The sequence below is a fragment of the Oncorhynchus tshawytscha genome, unplaced genomic scaffold, assembly GCF_018296145.1.
Source record: "Oncorhynchus tshawytscha isolate Ot180627B unplaced genomic scaffold, Otsh_v2.0 Un_contig_12318_pilon_pilon, whole genome shotgun sequence".
Taxonomy (NCBI): domain Eukaryota; kingdom Metazoa; phylum Chordata; class Actinopteri; order Salmoniformes; family Salmonidae; genus Oncorhynchus; species Oncorhynchus tshawytscha.
The window spans coordinates 1-25,000 of record NW_024608265.1 but is presented as its reverse complement, the minus strand read 5'-3'; the positions used below and the strand labels follow the sequence as shown (position 1 = coordinate 25,000).

General features: G+C 43.9%; 2 protein-coding genes across 2 annotated transcripts in view; both read left to right on the top strand.

Moving 5' to 3' along the window:
* Positions 1 to 21,680, top strand: part of LOC112239828 (regulator of G-protein signaling 12) — a gene marked incomplete at its 3' end in the record, with an annotated part of 38,464 nt that extends 16,784 nt beyond the window's left edge. Inside the window, 1 exon segment of the mRNA XM_042312983.1 lies at positions 21,570 to 21,680. Coding sequence (XP_042168917.1) covers positions 21,570 to 21,680 — 111 coding nt within the window.
* On the top strand, positions 1,031 to 6,214 carry zgc:158320 (uncharacterized protein LOC780837 homolog). The gene is made up of 4 exons (XM_024408229.2): positions 1,031 to 1,930; positions 2,765 to 2,956; positions 3,644 to 3,709; positions 4,589 to 6,214. Exons 1-4 carry the CDS (start codon positions 1,616 to 1,618, stop codon positions 5,102 to 5,104), a joined length of 1,089 nt encoding a protein of 362 aa, XP_024263997.2. The 5' UTR covers positions 1,031 to 1,615; the 3' UTR covers positions 5,105 to 6,214.
* Positions 21,681 to 25,000: the final 3,320 nt, after the last annotated feature.

Genomic DNA, 25,000 nt, shown 5'->3' with positions numbered 1-25,000 from the left:
CACAACTTGTAGGATATATATATAGTGCACAACTTGTAGGATATATATATAGTGCACAACTTGTAGGATATATATATAGTGCACAACTTGTAGGATATATATATAGTGCACAACTTGTAGGATATATATATAGTGCACAACTTGTAGGATATATATATAGTGCACAACTTGTAGGATATATATATAGTGCACAACTTGTAGGATATATATATAGTGCACAACTTGTAGGATATATATATAGTGCACAACTTGTAGGATATATATATAGTGCACAACTTGTAGGATATATATATAGTGCACAACTTGTAGGATATATATATAGTGCACAACTTGTAGGATATATATATAGTGCACAACTTGTAGGATATATATATAGTGCACAACTTGTAGGATATATATATAGTGCACAACTTGTAGGATATATATATAGTGCACAACTTGTAGGATATATATATAGTGCACAACTTGTAGGATATATATATAGTGCACAACTTGTAGGATATATATATAGTGCACAACTTGTAGGATATAGGATTGTAGGATATATATAGGAACGAATTGCAAAAATCGCTGAAGTTGGAGACTTTTATCTCCCTCACCAACTTCAAACATCAGCTATCTGAGCAGCTAACCGATCGCTGCTGCTGTACATAGTCTATTGGTAAATAGCCCACCCATTTTCACCTACCTCATCCCCATACTGTTTTTATTTATTTACTTGCTCTTTTGCACACCAATATCTCTACCTGTACATGACCATCTGATCATTTATCACTCCAGTGTTAATCTGCAAAATTGTAATTATTCGCCTACCTCCTCATGCCTTTTTCACACATTGTATATAGACTCCCCCCTTTGTTTTCTACTGTGTTACTGACTTGTTAATTGTTTATTCCATGTGTAACTCTGTGTTGTCTGCTCACACTGCTTTGCTTTATCTTGGCCAGGTCGCAGTTGTAAATGAGAACTTGTTCTCAACTAGCCTAGCTGGTTAAATAAAGGTGAAATAAAATTTTAAAAAAAAATATATATATATATATATATATATATATAGGATGCCATTTAGGTTGATTCCCATCCCCTGTCCCTGGCCTTGACTCCAGACACAAACCCTACCTTATTGATTCAATATATGTAGGGATGGACACCTGTTCTGCTCTGCTTCCTTCTCGCTCTCTTTTTTTACCGTCTTGATTATGTGGGTTTTTATCTGCGCCAAACTTGGTGCAAAACCACGCCCACGAGTAGCCGAGCAAAAGCCGCGCTGATTGGACAGCTTGTTCTGACGTTCCTTTTCCAGGAAGTAAACGCGACATTTTCGGGTTTGCTATATAAGCTGGTATCAAAATAAGAAAAGTAACTCCTAGCGACATCAACAGACTACAAAGCGTTATTGATTTTCCTCGCAGCCAGTGGACTGAAGATTGTCGACACTGCTGGAAATATTTTCAAGCTATTATCTAAGCAAGTTTACATTTGCAAAGTAGCTAGCTAGCTAGTCGAGTGTGCTGCTGTGTTGAGACGGACAACCATCATCAACGGTATTGCTAACTAACGTTAACCTCAACTAAAGAGCTTTCCCCGTTGTCACGTGCGCTACCGTCGCCGCTCCAATATGCCTCGCGAGTGCGCTGTTAAAACGTGCGACAACAAGCAAAAGACTTGGTCGGCTCTAATGTTTCACCGACTTCCACTGAGTCATCCGGACCGATTGAAACTGTGGCTGATTGCTCTGAACAAAGATGCTAATACCGCGACCGACGACCTCAGAAAGTTACTCGTTTGCTCGGAACATTTTCTACCGGGAGACTATTACGAGAAGCTGGGACAGGACAGACACAGCAGGATGAGAATCATGAAAAGTTTCCTGAAGGATACAGCGGTGCCGTCGGTGGCCGTTCACACGCCAGGACAACGTGGAATAATTTCGGTAAGTGTAATCTAACAATATCTGACTGATTGAACAGGGTTATTGTTTGTTCCTTGATAAATGACAAAACCTAGGGCGTAGATGCTGGAACTACCAATGTAAGCTAGCTATCAATCACTGGGTGGGGGGTGGGTGGGGGGGTCGCATTGTATTATGGGTAGCGTAGTTTTAGTGAAAGGTGTTCTGTTGACGTTTTCATGGGGCTCACTTTACTGGTGAATGTCCTTCTCAGAACGAGCACACACACACACACACTTTTAGCCAAAGAATAGCCAAGTACAACACACACACTTTTAGCCAAAGAATAGCCAAGTACAACACACACACTTTTAGCCAAAGAATAGCCAAGTACAACACACACAATTTTAGCCAAGTTACAACACAATGTCTAAGTTAACTTTGTGCCATTTTCTTGGTGCTTTTATTCATTTTCTTGGGTCAAATACATAATAAAATGTCCACATGCAATATAAAGGAACCGTGACTTGACTGTTTAGTGTTTAGCTTGCCTTGTAATAGATGACAGCATGCAGTTATTATAGGGAGAATCTCAATTGCATTTCCTTGACTCCTTGTAGTCGCTCCTCGTTCCCTTCTCGAAAACCAAACCCATTGGATGAGGTTAGAGGGGCGGGACCTCTCACCGTCACATCCAATGGTGTTTGAGAAGGCGAGAGAGGACCCAAGGAATCGAGGAGATGCAATTGGGGTTCTCCCGTGGTCTTGTTCAAAGCCCAAATTGACGTCATGCCTACACGTGTTCTCCCTTTTGTTTATAAAAAAAAATGAATAGCAGCATTTCCTGGTGCCTGTGCCTTTTTCTCTCTCACCCAGGTTGAGACGGGAGACGTACCTCCAGGGACTGCCTCCCTGTCTGCTGGGGGGGCATCTGGTCCCACCCCACAACGTGGAGGGTCAGGTGTTGCTATGACGGGGTTCCTCTCCCACCGGGGTCTGCAGCTGACAGAGCCTGCTTCAACCTCTGGGACGTACGTGGCTCTGGCTCCCACCTGTTCACTTAGTAAGGTAATGTACACTTAGTGAGGTAATGATGTTATTATCATGGGGCTCTTCACTTAGTAAGGTAATGTACACTTAGTAAGGTAATGATGTTATTATCATGGGGCTCTACACTTAGTAAGGTAATGCTGTTATTATCATGGGGCTCTACTAGCTGTACACTTAGTAAGGTAATGTTGTTATTATCATGGGGCTGTACACTTAGTAAGGTAATGTACACTTAGTGAGGTAATGCTGTTATTATTATGGGGATCTACACTTAGTAAGGTAATGCTGTTATTATCATGGGGATCTACACTTAGTAAGGTAATGCTGTTATTATTATGGGGATCTACACTTAGTAAGGTAATGCTGTTATTATCATGGGGCTCTACTAGCTCTACACTTAGTAAGGTAATGCTGTTATTATCATGGGGATCTACACTTAGTAAGGTAATGCTGTTATTATCATGGGGATCTACACTTAGTAAGGTAATGCTGTTATTATCATGGGGCTCTACTGGCTTTGGATGGATACTATGGAAGTAGCCCTGGCTTGTGGGAGCTGGAATGACTCATAGGAGCAGGAGTCTATCTCCTGTTTCTGTAGGGAGACAGCTTGATGTACCAGTACACCCCTGGACAGGACACTAGTCTACCCCAGAGTCTGATAGATAACAGGTTATTGGTTGGGCTGACATTATGTTTCTGCAGGACCTCCCCTCTACGACGACAACGGGAGATGCATGCAGAAGGAAAAAAACAAAGACCAACGTTCCTGTGAGTATCTGTCTGACACTTCCTGTTCCTTCTTTTGATACGGCTTGACCTGTTGGTCCGGCTTGACCTGTTGGTCCGGCTTGACCTGTTGGTCCGGCTTGATTCTGTTGGTCCGGCTCTGACCTGTTGGTCCAGACTCATTCTGTTGGTCCGGCTTGACCTGTTGGTCCAGACTCATTGGTCCGGCTGACCTGTTGGTCCGGCTTGACCTGTTGGTCCGGCTTGACCTGTTGGTCCACTTCCTGTTCCTTCTTTTGATACGGCTTGACCTGTTGGTCCGGACTCGTGCTGTTGGTCCGGACTCGTGCTGTTGGTCCGGACTCATTCTGTTGGTCCGGACTCATTCTGTTGGTCCGGACTCATCCTGTTGGTCCGGACTCATCCTGTTGGTCCGGACTCATCCTGTTGGTCCGGACTCATCCTGTTGGTCCGGACTCATTCTGTTGGTCCGGACTCATTCTGTTGGTCCGGACTCATTCTGTTGGTCCGGACTCATCCTGTTGGTCCGGACTCATTCTGTTGGTCCAGACTCATTCTGTTGGTCCGGACTCATCCTGTTGGTCCGGACTCATCCTGTTGGTCCGGACTCATCCTGTTGGTCCGGACTCATCCTGTTGGTCCGGACTCATCCTGTTGGTCCGGACTCATCCTGTTGGTCCGGACTCATTCTGTTGGTCCGGACTCATCCTGTTGGTCCGGACTCATTCTGTTGGTCCAGACTCATTCTGTTGGTCATAACACTTCAAAAGGAAAAGCTGCACACTAGTCGCCCAACGTTGTCATTTATTCACCAACGTTTCCACAGCAACCTGTCTTTATCAGAATGCAGTTTTTCGTACAAATTCTTCTTTTAACATGTTTATTTTTTCGTTCATTCAGGTGACGCGCAGGAAGAAAGGTCAAATGGACACAGCCGTTAAGAAGACTTCAGTGAAGGACTGTACCAGTATGAGCTCTGCTGCTGGTTCCACCGTCTTGCCTTTCACCACCTCCAGCCTCTCCACCTCCAGCCTCTCCACCTCCAGCCTCTCCACCTCCAGCCTCTCCACCTCGTGCCCCTCTACCTCCAGCCCCTCCACCTCCAGCTCTGACAGTAGGGTGTCGTCAGGCGAACCGGACGGAGGAGGAGGATGGAGCGAAAGGAAATGGATCGTGAACGAGTCGAAGCTCAAGGAGCTTTTCCAGACGTGTCACCAGTGCGGCGCTGCGTTGCGTAATCGGACCATTACCGCGTTGGGCTACAGCCAAATCAAAGTGACCTGGACTTGTCCCGATGAGCACCGAGGAGAGTGGCAGTCGTGTCCCGACGCGTTCGGTATCGGTCACTACCTGCAGATGGTGGGTTACAGAGTGTTGCTGGACTCCATGAATAGTCCGTTTGTAAGTCAGGACTAAGCATCTGCTACAGTGTGTCTTATCTAGCAAATACCAGGGTCGTAGTAGCCTCCTGTTACCAGACTGATGACCTGCTGCCAGACTGATGACCTGCTGCCAGACTGATGACCTGCTGCCAGTCTGATGACCTGCTGCCAGACTGATGCGGAGCAAAACACAATGGAAACTTTACAGGACTTCACTATAGATGTACTGGGTTGAGGGGTACCTCTCTATGGATGTACTGGGTTGAGGGGTACCTCTCTATGGATGTACTGGGTTGAGGGGTACTTCACTATGGATGTACTGGGTTGAGGGGTACCTCTCTATGGATGTACTGGGTTGAGGGGTACCTCTCTATGGATGTACTGGGTTGAGGGGTACCTCTCTATGGATGTACTGGGTTGAGGGGTACCTCTCTATGGATGTACTGGGTTGAGGGGTACCTCTCTATGGATGTACTGGGTTGAGGGGTACCTCTCTATGGATGTACTGGGTTGAGGGGTACCTCTCTATGGATGTACTGGGTTGAGGGGTACCTCTCTATGGATGTACTGGGTTGAGGGGTACCTCTCTATGGATGTACTGGGTTGAGGGGTACCTCTCTATGGATGTACTGGGTTGAGGGGTACCTCTCTATGGATGTACTGGGTTGAGGGGTACCTCTCTATGGATGTACTGGGTTGAGGGGTACCTCTCTATGGATGTACTGGGTTGAGGGGTACCTCTCTATGGATGTACTGGGTTGAGGGGTACCTCTCTATGGATGTACTGGGTTGAGGGGTACCTCTCTATGGATGTACTGGGTTGAGGGGTACCTCTCTATGGATGTACTGGGTTGAGGGGTACCTCTCTATGGATGTACTGGGTTGAGGGGTACCTCTCTATGGATGTACTGGGTTGAGGGGTACCTCTCTATGGATGTACTGGGTTGAGGGGTACCTCTCTATGGATGTACTGGGTTGAGGGGTACCTCTCTATGGATGTACTGGGTTGAGGGGTACTTCACTATAGATGTACTGGGTTGAGGGGTACTAGTGTATTGTCAGATAACCTGAGGAGATGGTATGTTCCCTGCTGATATCTGATTAATATCAGGTCCGACATTAAAATGTTACTGTCATTAATGAACACTGTGTCAGAGTCGTGTGTGTTGTCGAGGTCGACCGATTATGATTTAAAAAAATCAATTTGTTATTCATTTATTTGTAATAATGACAATTACAACAATACTGAATGCACAGTTATTTTAACTTAATATAATATATCAATAAAAAATCAATTTAGCCTCAAATAAATAATGGAACATGTTCAATTTGATTTAAATAATGCAAAAACAAAGTGTTGGAGAAGTAAAAGTGCAATATGTGCTTTGTAAGAAAAGCTAATGTTTCAGTTCCTTGCTCAGAACATGAGAATATATGAAAGTTGGTGGTTCCTTTTAACATGAGTCTTAAATATTCTCAGTTAAGAAGCTTTAGGTTGAGGTTATTATAGGACTATTTCTCTCTATACCATTTGTATTTCATATACCTTTGACTATTGGATGTTCTTATAGGCACTTTAGTATTGCCAGTGTAACAGTATAGCTTCCGTCCATCTCCTCGCCGCTACCTGGGCTCGAACCAGGAACACATCGACAACAGCCACACTCGAAGCAGTGTTACCCATCGCTCCACAAAAGCCGTGGCCCTTTGCAGGGCAAGGGGAACAACTACTCCAAGTCTCAGAGCGAGTGATGTTTGAAACGCTATTAGCGCACACCCAGCTAACTAGCTAGCCATTTCACATTGGTTACACCAGCCATTAGGCTGATAGACTTGAAGTCATAAACAGCGAGGTGCTTGCGAAGAGCTGCTGGCAAAACGCACGAAAGTGCTGTTTGACTGAATGCTTACGAGCCTGTTGCTGCCTACCACTGCTCAGTCAGATACTTGTATGCTTAGTCAGATTATATGCAACACAGGACTATAGATTATATGCAACACAGGACTATAGATTATATGCAACACAGGACTATAGATTATATGCAACACAGGACTATAGATTATATGCAACACAGTTAACTAGTGATTATGATTGATTGATTTTTTTTTATAATGCTAGCTAGCAACTAGCTAGCAACTTACCTTGGCTTCTACTGCATTCGCGTAACAGGCAGGCTCCTTGTGGAGTGCAACGAGAGGCAGGTGGTTATAGCGTTGGACTAGTTAACTGTAAGGTTGCAAGATTGGATCCCCCGAGCTGACAAGGTGAAAATCTGTCGTTCTGCCCCTGAACAAGGCAGTTAACCCACCGTTCCGAGGCCGTCATTGAAAATAAATACCGATTTCCGATTGTTGTGAAAACTTGAACTAATTAATTGGCCATCCTGATTAATCGGTCGACTTCTAGTGTGTTGTACAGTAGGCTGTTATCAGGCAGCAGCCCAAATGGCACCCTATTCCCTATATAGTGAACTACTAGTGACCAGAGCCCTATTCCCTATATAGTGAACTACTAGTGACCAGAGCCCTATTCCCTATATAGTGAACTACTAGTGACCAGAGCCCTATTCCCTATATAGTGAACTACTAGTGACCAGAGCCCTATTCCCTATATAGTGCACTAGTGACCAGAGCCCTATTCCCTATATAGTGAACTTCTAGTGACCAGAGCCCTATTCCCTATATAGTGCACTACTAGTGACCAGAGCCCTATTCCCTATATAGTGAACTTCTAGTGACCAGAGCCCTATTCCCTATATAGTGCACTACTAGTGACCAGAGCCCTATTCCCTATATAGTGAACAGGGCCCTAGGGTGGCAGGGTAGCCTAGTGGTTAGAGCGTTGGACTAGTAACCGAAAGGTTGCAAGTTCGAATCCCCGAGCTGACAAGGTACAGGTGTCATTCTGCCCCTGAACAGGCAGTTAACCCACTGTTCCTAGGCCGTCATTGAAAATAAGAATGGCCCTATTCCCTATATAGTGAACTACTAGTGACCATGGCCCTATTCCCTAATTCCCTATATAGTGAACTACTAGTGACCAGAGCCCTATTCCCATGACACCTCTTTATAAAGTCCTGATACCTGACTTCCTGTCCGGCGTGTTTCATTGTCCGCTACTTCCCGTTTATCGACTCATGTACTGTTTATCCTAGTAAACACTTCTGATTGGGTGATGGTGTGAGGAGAGGAGGAGGGTGGTGGGAGAGAGAAACTATTAACCTATATCTATCCCCTACACCCCCATTACCTTCTAATGAGCCTGTCCACTATGTATTTCATTGCAACGGCACCCAGATTCATGTCTGAAGGACAGACCATATTGACTACTTTCTCCAGGACACCTCACCTCGGGGAAGTTCCCCTAACTTACTCATTCACTTTTTGGAAGTTGACATAGAGCTACCTCAGGCCAATAGTTTTAGACCTCGAGGTCAAGACCCCCCTCCCCCTAACTATTCTTGTAGTCTATGTTAATAGTGGAGGTCAGAAGAAGTTCCCTCATAGGAAAAAACAAAGTAGATTATATTCTACTGTATTCTATTCTACTGTATTGTATTCTACTCTATTCTACTGTATTCTATTCTACTGTATTCTATTCTACTGTATTATGTTTTACTATATTATTTTCTACTGTATTTACTATATTGTACTATAGTCTATTATACTGTATTCTATTCTACTGTATTTACTATATTGTACTATAGTCTATTATACTGTATTCTATTCTACTGTATTTACTATATTGTACTATAGTCTATTATACTGTATTCTATTCTACTGTATTTACTATATTGTACTATAGTCTATTATACTGTATTCTATTCTACTGTATTTACTATATTGTACTATAGTCTATTATACTGTATTCTATTCTACTGTATTTACTATATTGTACTATAGTCTATTATACTGTATTCTATTCTACTGTATTTACTATATTGTACTATAGTCTATTCTACTGTATTATATTCTACTGTATTTACTATATTGTACTATAGTCTATTATACTGTATTCTACTATATTCTATTTTCCTCTATTCTATTATATTATATTCGGCTTTCTACTATGTTCGACTCGATTCTAGTATATTCTACTTTATTGTGCTGTGTTCAATTCTTCTACATTATATTGTATTATATTCTATTCTACTATATTATATTCTACTATATTAGACTATTCTACTGTATTAGACTCTTCTACTATATTAGACTCTTCTACTATATTATATTCTACTATATTAGACTCTTCTACTATATTATATTCTACTGTATTAGACTCTTCTACTATATTAGACTCTTCTACTATATTATATTCTACTATATTAGACTCTTCTACTATATTATATTCTACTGTATTAGACTGTTCTACTATATTGTATTCTACTATATTAGACTCTTCTATATTATATTCTACTATATTAGACTCTTCTACTATATTATATTCTACTCTATGTAGTGTGTCCTACTCCTTACAGTACTAACTGTGTCGTCTTTCCTTAGTAAGAGACAGGAAGTAGAGGGGTGACTGACAAGGTGACACCAAACTGTCTGCCCTCCGTGTTAAAATGCTAAACGCTCTTAGGAAGTCCAACCTCAAAACATTACATGGGAAAAACCAAAAACACTCATCTAATCGTTTTATATATTAACAATTCATTCATTAACTGATAAATTGTTAAAATATTTTTTTAAAAAATAGATTTGTTAGTCGTTTATTTAATTCGATAATTGAATCGTGAGTGCTGCAAGGCACCTGATTTGGAATGCGTTGGCCTGCGTTGACGTCAGACTGCCACAGGGTGGCACTGTTTCACCATGTAGAGCTCCCCGTCCTTCAGTTTCCAATGGACAATCTAGCAATGGACTCCTACTGTAGAGTTAGATAGTGCTGCTCAGCTAGTTCAGACCAACAGACTCCTACTGTAGAGTTAGATAGTGCTGCTCAGCTAGTTCAGACCAACAGACTCCTACTGTAGTTAGATAGTGCTGCTCAGCTAGTTCAGACCAACAGACTCCTACTACAGAGTTAGATAGTGCTGCTCAGCTAGTTCAGACCAACAGACTCCTACTGTAGAGTTAGATAGTGCTGCTCAGCTAGTTCAGACCAACAGACTCCTACTGTAGAGTTAGATAGTGCTGCTCAGCTAGTTCAGACCAACAGACTCCTACTGTAGAGTTAGATAGTGCTGCTCAGCTAGTTCAGACCAACAGACTCCTACTAGCTAGTTCAGACCAACAGACTCCTACTGTATAGATAACTGCTCAGCTAGTTCAGACCAACAGACTCCTACAGAGTTAGATAGTGCTGCTCAGCTAGTTCAGACCAACAGACTCCTACTGTAGAGTTAGATAGTGCTGCTCAGCTAGTTCAGACCAACAGACTCCTACTGTATTTAGATAGCGCTGCTCAGCTAGTTCAGACCAACAGACTCCTACTACAGAGTTAGATAGTGCTGCTCAGCTAGTTCAGACCAACAGACTCCTACTGAGTTAGATAGTTTCAGACCAACAGACTCCTACTGTAGTTAGATAGCGCTAGCGCTGCTCAGCTAGTTCAGACCAACAGACTCCTACTGTAGTTAGATAGCGCTGCTCAGCTAGTTCAGACCAACAGACTCCTACTGTTTAGATAGTGCTGCTCAGAGTTCAGACCAACAGACTCCTACTGTAGTTAGATAGTGCTGCTCAGCTAGTTCAGACCAACAGACTCCTACTGTAGAGTTAGATAGTGCTGCTCAGCTAGTTCAGACCAACAGACTCCTACTGTAGAGTTAGATAGTGCTGCTCAGCTAGTTCAGACCAACAGACTCCTACTGTAGAGTTAGATAGTGCTGCTCAGCTAGTTCAGACCAACAGACTCCTACTGTAGAGTTAGATAGTGCTGCTCAGCTAGTTCAGACCAACAGACTCCTACTGTAGAGTTAGATAGTGCTGCTCAGCTAGTTCAGACCAACAGACTCCTACTGTAGAGTTAGATAGCAGCTGCTCAGCTAGTTCAGACCAACAGACTCCTACTGTAGAGTTAGATAGTGCTGCTCAGCTAGTTCAGACCAACAGACTCCTACTGTAGAGTTAGATAGTGCTGCTCAGCTAGTTCAGACCAACAGACTCCTACTGTAGAGTTAGATAGTGCTGCTCAGCTAGTTCAGACCAACAGACTCCTACTGTAGTTAGATAGTGCTGCTCAGCTAGTTCAGACCAACAGACTCCTACTGTAGAGTTAGATAGTGCTGCTCAGCTAGTTCAGACCAACAGACTCCTACTGTAGAGTTAGATAGCGCTGCTCAGCTAGTTCAGACCAACAGACTCCTACTGTAGAGTTAGATAGCGCTGCTCAGCTAGTTCAGACCAACAGACTCCTACTGTAGAGTTAGATAGCGCTGCTCAGCTAGTTCAGACCAACAGACTCCTACTGTAGTTAGATAGTGCTGCTCACTTAATTCAGACCAACAGACTCCTACTGTAGTTAGATAGCGCTGCTCACTTAATTCAGACCAACAGACAGGGAAAGGGTTATGTGACTCCTGCCCCTGATGTTACGCCAGAAATGATCATGTCTGGACAACTAGTTGTTCAGAGATGACGGAACAACAACAACAAATATCAGTCTGTTGTTTTTTAATACAGACGTTGACCTTTAACCCTTGTGGTGGATATGATGTAACACCCAACACTATTTCACTTCTGCTTTGCTTCCTTTGAAATGAAAAGGCTGCGATGTGCCTCTGGGCTCCTGGTGAAATGTGCTCCTGGTCACAGGGGACAGCTGACTGTGTGGATGACCTACTGAAGGTTACGTTCTCTCTCTGTGTGTGTCTCCTATCAGCTCTGTGTTGTCCAGTAAACAGGAAGGAACCCGCCCTGTTCAGAGAGAGAGAGAGAGATATACCCTCACCCTTCTCATATACACACGCAGATCAGCCACTGGTATCCAGGCAACACTGCTGGCCCCCTCTCTCCTGATGCCATCTTGGAGATGAGATGAGGGGAGGGAGGGGCGTTTGAGGGGATCACTTGCTGGTCACTGCATTCCAAAGTGTGTTGCATTATGTGGGAAATGATTGTCAGACTTGCGGCTACATAACGACTGCATGAACTTTACCCCCAAAAACGGTAAAAGAAACCTTATGGAGCAGCAGGGACTGTAATGCAACACAAACATAGACACATGCTATGCTATGAGACACGATAACACACGCACTACACTTACACACACACAATAACACACGCACTACACTTACACACACACACAATAACACACGCACTACACTTACACACACACGATAACACACGCACTACACTTACACACACACACACAATAACACACACATGACACTTACACACACACGATAACACACACACTACACTTACACACACACACGATAACACACGCACTACACTTACACACACACACGATAACACACGCACTACACTTACACACACACACGATAACACACGCACTACACTTACACACACACGATAACACACGCACTACACTTACACACACACACACACGATAACACATGCACTACACTTGCACACACACGATAACACACACACTACACTTACACACACACACGATAACACACGCACTACACTTACACACACACGTGGGTTTACACACACACACAATAACACACACATGACACTTACACACACACGATAACACACACACTACACTTACACACACACGATAACACACGCACTACACTTACACACACACGATAACACACGCACTACACTTACACACGCACTACACTTACACACACACGATAACACACGCACTACACTTACACACAGATTTAGTACTGTAGATATGTGGTAGTGGTGGAGTAGGGGCCTGGGGGCACACAGTGTGTTGTAGATATGTGGTAGTGGTGGAGTAGGGGACTGAGGGAACACAGTGGGTTGTAGATATGTGGTAGTGGTGGAGTAGGGACCTGAGGGCACACAGTGTGTTGTAGATATGTGGTAGTGGTGGAGGAGGGGCCTGAGGGCACACAGTGGGTTGTAGATATGTGGTAGTGGTGGAGTAGGGGCCTGAGGCCACACAGTGGGTTGTAGATATGTGGTAGTGGTGGAGTAGGGGCCTGAGAGCACACAGTGTGTTGTAGATATGTGGTAGTGGTGGAGTAGGGGCCTGAGGGCACACAGTGTGTTGTAGATATGTGGTAGTGGTGGAGTAGGGGACTGAGGGCACACAGTGGGTTGTAGATATGTGGTAGTGGTGGAGTAGGGGACTGAGGGCACACAGTGTGTTGTAGATATGTGGTAGTGGTGGAGGAGGGGCCTGGGGCCACACAGTGTGTTGTAGATATGTGGTAGTGGTGGAGGAGGGGCCTGAGGCCTCACAGTGTGTTGTAGATATGTGGTAGTGGTGGAGTAGGGGCCTGAGGGCACACAGTGGGTTGTAGATATGTGGTAGTGGTGGAGTAGGGACCTGAGGGCACACAGTGGGTTGTAGATATGTGGTAGTGGTGGAGTAGGGGCCTGAGGGCACACAGTGGGTTGTAGATATGTGGTAGTGGTGGAGTAGGAACTACTATGTGGTAGTGGTGGAACTACTACAGGAACTAATGGGGATCCCTAATAAACCCCAGGAAGAGTAGCTGCTGCCTTGCCAGGAACTAATGGGGATCCATAATAAACCCCAGGAAGAGTAGCTGCTGCCCTGCAGGAACTAATGGGGATCCATAATAAACCCCTGGAAGAGTAGCTGCTGCCTTGACAGGAACTAATGGGGATCCCTAATAAACCCCAGGAAGAGTATCTGCTGCCTTGACAGGAACTAATGGGGATCCATAATAAACCCCAGGAAGAGTATCTGCTGCCTTGGTGGGGATCCCTAATAAACCCCAGGAAGAGTATCTGCTGCCTTGGTGGAACAATGAATCCCTAATGGAAGGATGCTGCCTTGGTGCAGGAACTAATGGGGATCCCCCCAGGAAGAGTAGCTGCTGCCTTGGCAGGAACTAATGGGGATCCCTAATAAACCCCAGGAAGAGTAGCTGCTGCCTTGGCAGGAACTAATGGGGATCCATAATAAACCCCAGGAAGAGTATCTGCTGCCTTGGTGCAGGAACTAATGGGGATCCATAATAAACACCAGGAAGAGTAGCTGCTGCCTTGGCAGGAACTAATGGGGATCCATAATAAACCCCAGGAAGAGTATCTGCTGCCTTGGTGCAGGAACTAATGGGGATCCATAATAAACCCCAGGAAGAGTAGCTGCTGCCTTGGCAGGAACAAATGGGGATCCATAATAAACCCCAGGAAGAGTATCTGCTGCCTTGGTGCAGGAACTAATGGGGATCCATAATAAACCCCAGGAAGAGTAGCTGCTGCCTTGGCAGGAACTAATGGGGATCCATAATAAACCCCAGGAAGAGTAGCTGCTGCCTTGGTGCAGGAACAAATGGGGATCCATAATAAACCCCAGGAAGAGTATCTGCTGCCTTGGTGCAGGAACTAATGGGGATCCATAATAAATACAAATGTGATCAACATCATGAAGTTTCTGCAGTTGCTCTTCGCCGACTTTATCCTGCCAGTCACCGCCTGCATTGTGGGAAGCTCTGTTGTCCACCAATCATAAGGGTGTTTTTGTTTGACTCAAGCGGACGTGACTGAAAAAGGAACCCATTTTGTGCGATTCATGTTTACTGTGGACAAATGAATGGATATTTTAGGCTCTCTCTAACCAGTTGATAGTACAATATATATTTAAAAATATACAGTACCATTCAAAAGTTTGTTCACACATACTCATTCCAGGGTTTTTCTTTATTTGTACTATTTTCTACATTGTAGAATAATAGTGAAGACATCAAAACTATGAAATAACACATATGGAATCATGTAGTAACCAAAAAAAGTGTTAAACAAATCAAAATATATTATACTTGAGATTCTTCAAAGTAGCCACCCTTTGCCTTGATGACAGCTTTGCACACTCTTGGCATTCTCTCAACCAGCTTCGTGAGGTAGTCACCTGGAATGCATTTCAATTAACAGGTGTGCCTTGTTAAAAGTTCATTTGTGGAATTTATTTCCTTCTTAATGTGTTTGAGCCAATCAGTTGTGTTGTGACAAGATAGGGGTGGTATACAGAAGATAGCCCTATTTGGTAAAAGACCAAGTCCATATTATGGCAAGGACAGCTCAAATAAGCAAAGAGAAACAACAGTCTATCGTTACTTTAACACATGAAGGTCAGTCAATACGGAACATTTCAAGAACTTTCTTCAAGTGCCGTCTTAAAAACCATCAAGCGCTATGATGAAACTGGCTCTCATGAGGACCACCACAGGAAAGGAAGACCCAGAGTTACTTCTGCTGCTAAGTTAGACTTACCAGCCTCAGAAATTGCAGCCCAAATAAATGCTTCACAGAGTTCAAGTAACAGACACATCTCAACATCAACTGTTCAGAGGAGACTGTGTGAATCAGGTCTTCATGGTCGAATTGCTGCAAAGAAACCACTACTGAAGGACACCAATAATAATAAGAGACTCTATTGGTTGAAATCTGTCCTTTGGTCTGATGAGTCCAAATATTTGATTTTTGTTTCCAACCGGTGTGTCTTTGTGAGATGCAGACTAGGTGAACGGATGATCTCCACATGTGTGGTTCCCACCGTGAAGCATGGAGGAGGAGGAGGTGGTGTGATGGTGCTTTGCTGGTGACACTGTCGGTGGTTTGCGCTTAGTGGGACAATCATTTGTTTTTCAACAGGACAATGACCCAACACACCTCCAGGCGGTCTAAGGGCTATTTGACCAAGAAGGAGAGTGATTGAGTGCTGCATCAGATTACATGGCCTCCACAATCACCCAACCTCAACCCAATTGGGATGAGCTGTACCGCAGAGTGAAGGAAAAGCAGCCAACAAGTGCTCAGCATATGCGGGAACTCCTTCAAGACTGTTGGAAAAGCATTCCGGGTGAAGCTGGTTGAGAGAATGCCAAGAGTGTGCAAAGCTGTCATCAAGGCAAAGGGTGGCTACTTTGAAGAATCTCAAATATATTTTGTGTTTGTGAGAGATCACGTACTACTCACATGTCAGCCTGACTCTGGACCAATCAGCATCTCAGCCTGACTCTAGACTAATCAGCATCTCAGCCTGACTCTAGACCAATCAGCAACTCAGCCTGACTCTAGGCCAATCAGCATCTCAGCCTGACTCTAGACCAATCAGCATCTCAGCCTGACTCTGGACCAATCAGCATCTCAGCCTGACTCTAGACTAATCAGCATCTCAGCCTGACTCTAGACCAATCAGCAACTCAGCCTGACTCTAGACCAATCAGCATCTCAGCCTGACTCTAGACCAATCAGCATCTCAGCCTGACTCTAGACCAATCACCAACTCAGCCTGGCTCTAGACCATTCAGCATCTCAGCCTGACTCAGACCAATCAGCATCTCAGCCTGACTCTAGACCAATCACCAACTCAGCCTGACTCTAGACCAATCAGCATCTCAGCCTGACTCTAGACCAATCAGCATCTCAGCCTGACTCTAGACCAATCAGCATCTCAGCCTGACTCTAGACCAATCAGCATCTCAGCCTGACTCTAGACCAATCAGCATCTCAGCCTGACTCTCTAGACCAATCAGCATCTCAGCCTGACTCTAGACCAATCAGCATCTCAGCCTGACTCTAGACCAATCAGCATCTCAGCCTGACTCTAGACCAATCAGCATATCAGCATCTCAGCCTGACTCTAGACCAATCAGCATCTCAGCCTGACTGAGCCAGCATCTCAGCCTGACTCTAGACCAATCAGCATCTCAGCCTGACTGAGCCAGCATCTCAGCCTGACTCTAGACCAATCAGCATCTCAGCCTGACTCAGCCAGCATCTCAGCCTGACTCTAGACCAATCAGCAACTCAGCCTGACTCTAGACCAATCAGGAACTCAGACTGACTCTTACAGACTAAGTTATTAAATTGTCAACATTGTGTCTCTCCCTTTCCAGCCCTTAACAATAGAATATAGAAGTGTAGTGTGGTGTAGCCATGTAGTGTAGCCATGTAGTGTAGCCATGTAGTGTAGCCATGTAGTGTAGCCATGTAGTGTAGCCATGTAGTGTAGCCGTGTAGTGTAGCCATGTAGTGTAGCCATGTAGTGTAGCCATGTAGTGTAGTCATGTAGTGTAGTGTGGTGTAGCCGTGTAGTGTAGCCGTGTAGTGTAGCCATGTAGTGTAGCCATGTGGTGTAGCCGTGTAGTGTAGCCATGTAGTGTAGCCATGTAGTGTAGCCATGTGGTGTAGCCATGTAGTGTAGCCGTGTAGCTCCATGTAGTGTAGCCATGTAGTGTAGCCATGTAGTGTAGCCATGTAGTGTAGCCATGTAGTGTAGCCATGTAGTGCCATGTAGTGTAGCCGTGTAGTGTAGCCGTGTAGTGTAGCCGTGTAGTGTAGCCGTGTAGTGTAGCCATGTAGTGTAGCCGTGTAGTGTAGCCATGTAGTGTAGCCATGTAGTGTAGCCATGTAGTGTAGCCATGTAGTGTAGCCATGTAGTGTAGCCATGTAGTGTAGCCGTGTAGTGTAGCCATGTAGTGTAGCCATGTAGTGTAGCCATGTAGTGTAGCCATGTAGTGTAGCCATGTAGTGTAGCCATGTAGTGTAGCCGTGTAGTGTAGCCATGTAGTGTAGCCATGTAGTGTAGCCATGTAGTGTAGCCATGTAGTGTAGCCATGTAGTGTAGCCATGTAGTGTAGCCATGTAGTGTAACCATGTAGTGTAGCCATGTAGTGTATTCATGTAGTGTAGTGTGGTGTAGTAGTGTAGTAGTGTAGCTGTTGGTTAACTATCTAACTAACTATTCATCAGTCTTATGTCTTGGGGGTAGAAGCTGTTCAGGGTCCCGTTGGTTCCAGACTTGGTCCATCCATGTGCAGCTCTCTGAGTTTCTGGAATTGATCTGATAGATGCATTAAATTGGGCACGGTCTGACGTGTGTGTGTGTGTGTGTGTGTGTGTGTGTCAGGGAGGGTTATTTTTACAGTGGTCCAGAAGTGTGTGTGAGAATGACGTCCACACAGTTCTCATTCGCGTGACCCTGCTGTCTCCTCCAGTCAAACCACTGTCATGTGCCTCCACTGTGTGTGTGTGTTTGACTGTATGTGTGTATGACTGTCTGTGTGTGTTTGACTGTATGTGTGTATGACTGTCTGTGTGTGTTTGACTGTATGTGTGTATGACTGTCTGTGTGTGTTTGACTGTATGTGTGCATGACTGTCTGTGTTTGTTTATGTATAAAGGTGTGTGTATTAATGTGTGTGTGTGTATTAATATGTGTGTATTAATGTGTGTATTATTGTGTGTGTATTAATGTGTGTATTAATGTGTGTATTATTGTGTGTGTGTGTGTGTATAATGTGTGTATTATTGTGTGTGTATTAATGTGTGTATTATGTGTGTGTATTATTGTGTGTATGTGTGTGTGTTATTATTGTGTGTATTATTGTGTGTATTAATGTGTGTATTATTGTGTGTATTATTGTGTGTATTAATGTGTGTATTATTGTGTGTATTAATGTGTGTATTAATGTGTGTATTATGTGTGTGTATTAATGTGTGTATTAATGTGTGTGTATTAATGTGTGTGTTATTGTGTGTATTATGTGTGTGTGTGTATTGTGTGTGTTATTGTGTGTATTAATTGTGTGTATTATTGTGTGTGTGTGTGTGTATTATTGTGTGTATTATTGTGTGTATTATGTGTGTATTATTGTGTGTGTGTGTGTGTGTGTGTATTAATGTGTGTATTAATGTGTGTATTAATGTGTGTATTATTGTGTGTGTTAATGTGTGTATTATTGTGTGTATTATTGTGTGTGTGTTATGTGTGTTGTGTGTGTGTGTTGTGTGTGTGTGTGTATTATGTATTATGTGTGTATTAATGTGTGTATTATTGTGTGTATGTGTGTGTGTGTATTATTGTGTGTGTGTATTAATTGTGTGTATTAATGTGTGTGTTAATGTGTGTATTAATGTGTGTTAATGTGTGTGTTGTGTGTGTGTGTATTATTGTGTGTGTGTATTGTGTGTGTGTGTATTATTGTGTGTGTGTGTGTGTGTATTATGTGTGTGTGTGTATGTATTAATGTGTGTGTGTGTGTGTGTATTAATGTGTGTGTTATGTGTGTGTTATTGTGTGTATTATTGTGTGTATTAATGTGTGTATTATGTGTGTGTGTGTATTAATGTGTGTGTGTGTGTATTATTGTGTGTTATTGTGTGTATTATTGTGTGTATTAATGTGTGTATTATTGTGTGTATTAATGTGTGTGTATTATTGTGTGTATTAATGTGTGTATTAATGTGTGTATTATTGTGTGTATTATTGTGTGTATTATTGTGTGTATTAATGTGTGTATTATTGTGTGTATTATTGTGTGTGTATTATGTGTGTATTATTGTGTGTATTATTGTGTGTATTATTGTGTGTATTAATGTGTGTGTATTAATGTGTGTATTATTGTGTGTATGTGTGTATTAATGTGTGTATTATTGTGTGTATTAATGTGTGTGTGTGTATTAATGTGTGTATTATTGTGTGTGTATTAATGTGTGTATTATTGTGTGTATTATTGTGTGTATTAATGTGTGTGTGTGTATTAATGTGTGTATTATTGTGTGTATTAATGTGTGTATTAATGTGTGTATTATTGTGTGTGTGTGTATTATTGTGTGTATTAATGTGTGTATTAATGTGTGTATTATTGTGTGTATTATTGTGTGTATTAATGTGTGTATTAATGTGTGTGTGTATTAATGTGTGTATTGTGTGTATTAATGTGTGTATTAATGTGTGTATTAATGTATGTGTGTGTATTAATGTGTGTATTAATGTGTGTATTAATGTGTGTATTATTGTGTGTATTAATGTGTGTATTAATGTGTGTATTATTGTGTGTATTAATGTGTGTATTAATGTGTGTATTATTGTGTGTATTAATGTGTGTATTAATGTGTGTATTAATGTGTGTATTAATGTGTGTGTGTGTGTATTATTGTGTGTATTATTGTGTGTATTATTATAATAATAAATGCCATTTAACAGACGTTTTTATTCAAATTGACTTATAATCATAATGCATCATAATGCATCATAATGCATCATAGCATCAGCATACGTTTCTGGTATCCCAGCGGAAATGGAGCCCTCTGTCCTGGGTTCCACGTTCTACTAACTGAACTACAGAGAACCGTGTTCTACTAACTGAACTACAGAGAACCATGTTCTACTAACTACAGATAACCGTGTTCTACTAACTGAACTACAGAGGACCATGTTCTACTGACTACAGAGGACCGTGTTCTACCAACTGAACTACAGAGAACCATGTTCTACTAACTGAACTACAGAGAACCATGTTCTACTACCTGAACTACAGAGAACTGTGTTCTACTAACTGAACTACAGAGGACCATGTTCTACTAACTGAACTACAGAGAACCGTGTTCTACGAACTGAACTACAGAGAACCATGTTCTACTAACTGAACTACAGAGAACCATGTTCTACTAACTACAGAGAACCGTGTTCTACTAACTGAACTACAGAGAACCATGTTCTACTGACTACAGAGGACCGTGTTCTACCAACTGAACTACAGAGAACCATGTTCTACTAACTGAACTACAGAGAACCATGTTCTACTGACTGAACTACAGAGAACCATGTTCTACTAACTGAACTACAGAGAACCATGTTCTACTAACTGAACTACAGAGAACCGTGTTCTACTAACTGAACTACAGAGAACCGTGTTCTACTAACTGAACTACAGAGAACCGTGTTCTACTAACTGAACTACAGAGAACCGTGTTCTACTAACTGAACTACAGAGAACTGTGTTCTACTAACTGAACTACAGAGAACCATGTTCTACAAACTACAGAGAACCGTGTTCTACTAACTGAACTACAGAGGACCATGTTCTACTGACTACAGAGGACCGTGTTCTACCAACTGAACTACAGAGAACCGTGTTCTACAAACTGAACTACAGAGAACCGTGTTCTACTAACTGAACTACAGAGAACCGTGTTCTACTAACTGAACTACAGAGAATCGTGTTCTACTAACTGAACTACAGAGGACCGTGTTCTACTACCTGAACTACAGAGGACCGTGTTCTACTACCTGAACTACAGAGAACCGTGTTCTACTACCTGAACTACAGAGAACCATGTTCTACTAACTGAACTACAGAGGACTGTGTTCTACTAACTACAGAGGACCGTGTTCTACTAACTGAACTACAGAGCACCGTGTTCTACTAACTACAGAGGACCGTGTTCTACTAACTACAGAGGACCGTGTTCTACTAACTGAACTACAGAGGACCGTGTTCTACTAACTGAACTACAGAGGACCATGTTCTACTAACTGAACTACAGAAAACCATGTTCTACTAACTGAACTACAGAGAACCGTGTATTGAAGTGTGGAGAGTTAACCTGTGTGTGTTTCTCTCTAGGCTGGTCGGTTTAGAGGTCTGACGAAGGGCTTCCCTCCTCTACCTCAGCGCTCCTCGGGAAGGCGATCCTTCGGTCGCATCAGCCTGGCACGCTCGCTGGATGACCTGGAGGTAGGACACACACACACACACACACACACACACACACACACACACACACACACACACACACACACACACACACACATAAACACACACACACACACATAAACACACACACACACACACACACACACATACACACAAACACACACACACACACACACACATAAACACACACACACACACACACACACACACACACACACACACACACACACATAAACACACACACACACACATAAACACACACACACACACACACAAACACACACACACACACACAAACACACACACACACACATAAACACACACACACACGCACACACACACACACACACACACACACACACACACACACACACACACACACACACACACACACACACACACACACACACACACACACACACACACACACACAGGTGCAGGCATACACACATACACACCCATATGCCCTTAAATCCTAAAACAAAACACTTCTACCTAAAACTGACCCTCACCACCCCTAAAACACTTCTACCTTAAACTGACTCTCACCACCCCTAAAACACTTCTACCTAAAACTGACCCTCACACTTCTACCTTAAACTGACCCTCACCAACCCTAAAACACTTTCTACCTAAAACTGACCCTCACACTTCTACCTAAAACTGACCCTCACCAACCCTAAAACATTTCTACCTAAAACTGACCCTCACCACCCCTAAAACATTTCTACCTAAAACTGACCCTCACCAACCCTAAACATTTCTACCTAAAACTGACCCACACCACCCCTAAACACTTCTACCTAAAACTGACCCTCACACTTCTACCTTAAACTGACCCTTACCACCCCTAAAACACTTCTACCTAAAACTGACCCTCACCACCCCTAAAACACTTCTACCTAAAACTGAAGAGCCTTCCCAGAAGAGTGGAGGATGTTATAGCAGCAATGTTCCTACATCTAGTGGAAAGCCTTCCCAGAAGAGTGGAGGCTGTTATAGCAGCAATGTTCCTACATCTAGTGGAAAGCCTTCCCAGAAGAGTGGAGGCTGTTATAGCAGCAATGTTCCTACATCTAGTGGAAAGCCTTCCCAGAAGAGTGGAGGCTGTTATAGCAGCAATGTTCCTACATCTAGTGGAAAGCCTTCCCAGAAGAGTAGAGGCTGTTATAGCAGCAATGTTCCTACATCTAGTGGAAAGCCTTCCCAGAAGAGTGGAGGCTGTTATAGCAGCAATGTTCCTACATCTAGTGGAAAGCCTTCCCAGAAGAGTGGAGGCTGTTATAGCAGCAATGTTCCAACATCTAGTGGAAAGCCTTCCCAGAAGAGTGGAGGCTGTTATAGCAGCAATGTTCCTACATCTAGTGGAAAGCCTTCCCAGAAGAGTGGAGGCTGTCATAGCAGCAACTCCATATTAAAGCCCATGATTTTAGAATGAGATGTTCGACGAGCAGGTGTCCACATACTTTTGGTCATGTAGTGTACACACACACACACACACCCGTGTATGTATGCTGGATTACCCAGCATGCCGTGCTGCAGGGACTTCACTCTCTACTTTCCTCTTTTTATCTTCTCTCACTCTATTCTACCTTTTGTTCTTCCGGTCGCTGGGCCCCTGTTACATGATGTCCACAAACAGAGACAGCCTTGTTTAAGAGAGAGAGAGAGGAGGGAGGGAGAGGAGGAGAGGGAGAGGAGGAGGGGAGAGGAGGGGGTGAGGAGGAGAGGGAGATGTGGGAGAGGAGAGAGGGAGGGGAGGGAGGGAGGGGGAGAGGAGAGAGGAGGGGGGGAGAGGGGGAGAGGAGGAGAGGGAGATGTGGGAGAGGAGGGAGGGGAGGGGAAGAGGAGGAGAGGGAGATGTGGGAGGGGAGGGGGGAGGGGGGGAAGAGGAGGAGAGGGAGATGTGGGAGAGGAGAGAGGAGGAGGGGAGAGGGAGAGGAGAGAGGATGGGGAGAGGCGGGAGGGAGGGGGAGGGGAGAGAGAGAGGAGAGAGGGAGATGTAGGGGAGGGAGATGAGGGAGATGTGGAGGAGGGAGAGGAGGGGGAGGGAGGGAGAGGCGGGGGAGAGGAGGGAGGGGGAGGGGAGAGAGAGAGAGGAGAGGGAGATGTAGGGAAGGGGGAGAGGGAGATGAGGGAGATGTGGAGGAGGGAGGGGGAGAGGGAGATGTGGGAGGGGGAGAGGGAGATGTGGGAGGGGGAGAGGGAGATGTGAGGGGAGAGGGGGGAGAGGGGGAGGGGGAGAGGGGAGAGGAGGTGGAGAGGGAGAGGAGAGGGAGATGTGGGAGAGAGGAAGGGGGAAAGGAAAAGTAAAGTGAGAGCGAGAGGGATGAGAGGGAGAGGGATGAGAGGGAGGAAAAGGGTGAAAAGGGGAGATTATTCTAATAGAAAAGAGGGAGAGGAGGGAGGGAGGGAGAGGAGGGGGAGAGGGAGATGTGGGAGGGAGAGGAGGGAGGGAGGGGGGGGATGGATGGATAGAGTTCCCTGGCTGGTATTTCTAATGAACACTGATGAGCAATAGGCTTACATTCTTCTCCGTAGAGAGACCACACACACACACACACAATTATCACCCCAGTCATGCACACATAGACACACTCTAATTATCTGGCTCAATCCACACACACACACAGACACACACCCTCCTCTCAGCCTTCTTGTTTCATCTCGTCACAGAGACAGTACTAACCAGCTAATATACCCAGCGTTGTTTGTGTGTGTGTGCGTGAGAAGGGGACCTCAAGGCTTGTCTTATGATCAATATGATTCTGTAGACCCGCCTGATGTCTTATAGACCCGCCTTATTGTCTTATGATCAATATGATTCTGTAGACCCGCCTGATGTCTTATAGACCTGCCTTATTGTCTTATGATCAATATGATTCTGTAGACCCGCCTGATGTCTTATAGACCTGCCTTATTGTCTTATGATCAATATGATTCTGTAGACCCGCCTGATGTCTTATAGACCTGCCTTATTGTCTTATGATCAATATGATTCTGTAGACCCGCCTTATTGTCTTATGATCAATATGATTCTGTAGACCCGCCTTATTGTCTTATGATCAATATGATTCTGTCTGATATCTTATAGACCCGCCTTATTGTCTTATGATCAATATGATTCCCGTATGACCCGCCTTATTGTCTTATGATCAATATGATTCTGTAGACCCGCCTGTCTTATGTCTTATTCTGAGACCCGCCTTATTGTCTTATGATCTATATTGTCTTATGATCAATGATCAATATGATTCTGTAGACCCGCCTGATGTCTTATAGACCCGCCTTATTGTCTTATGATCAATATGATTCTGTAGACCCGCCTTATTGTCTTATGA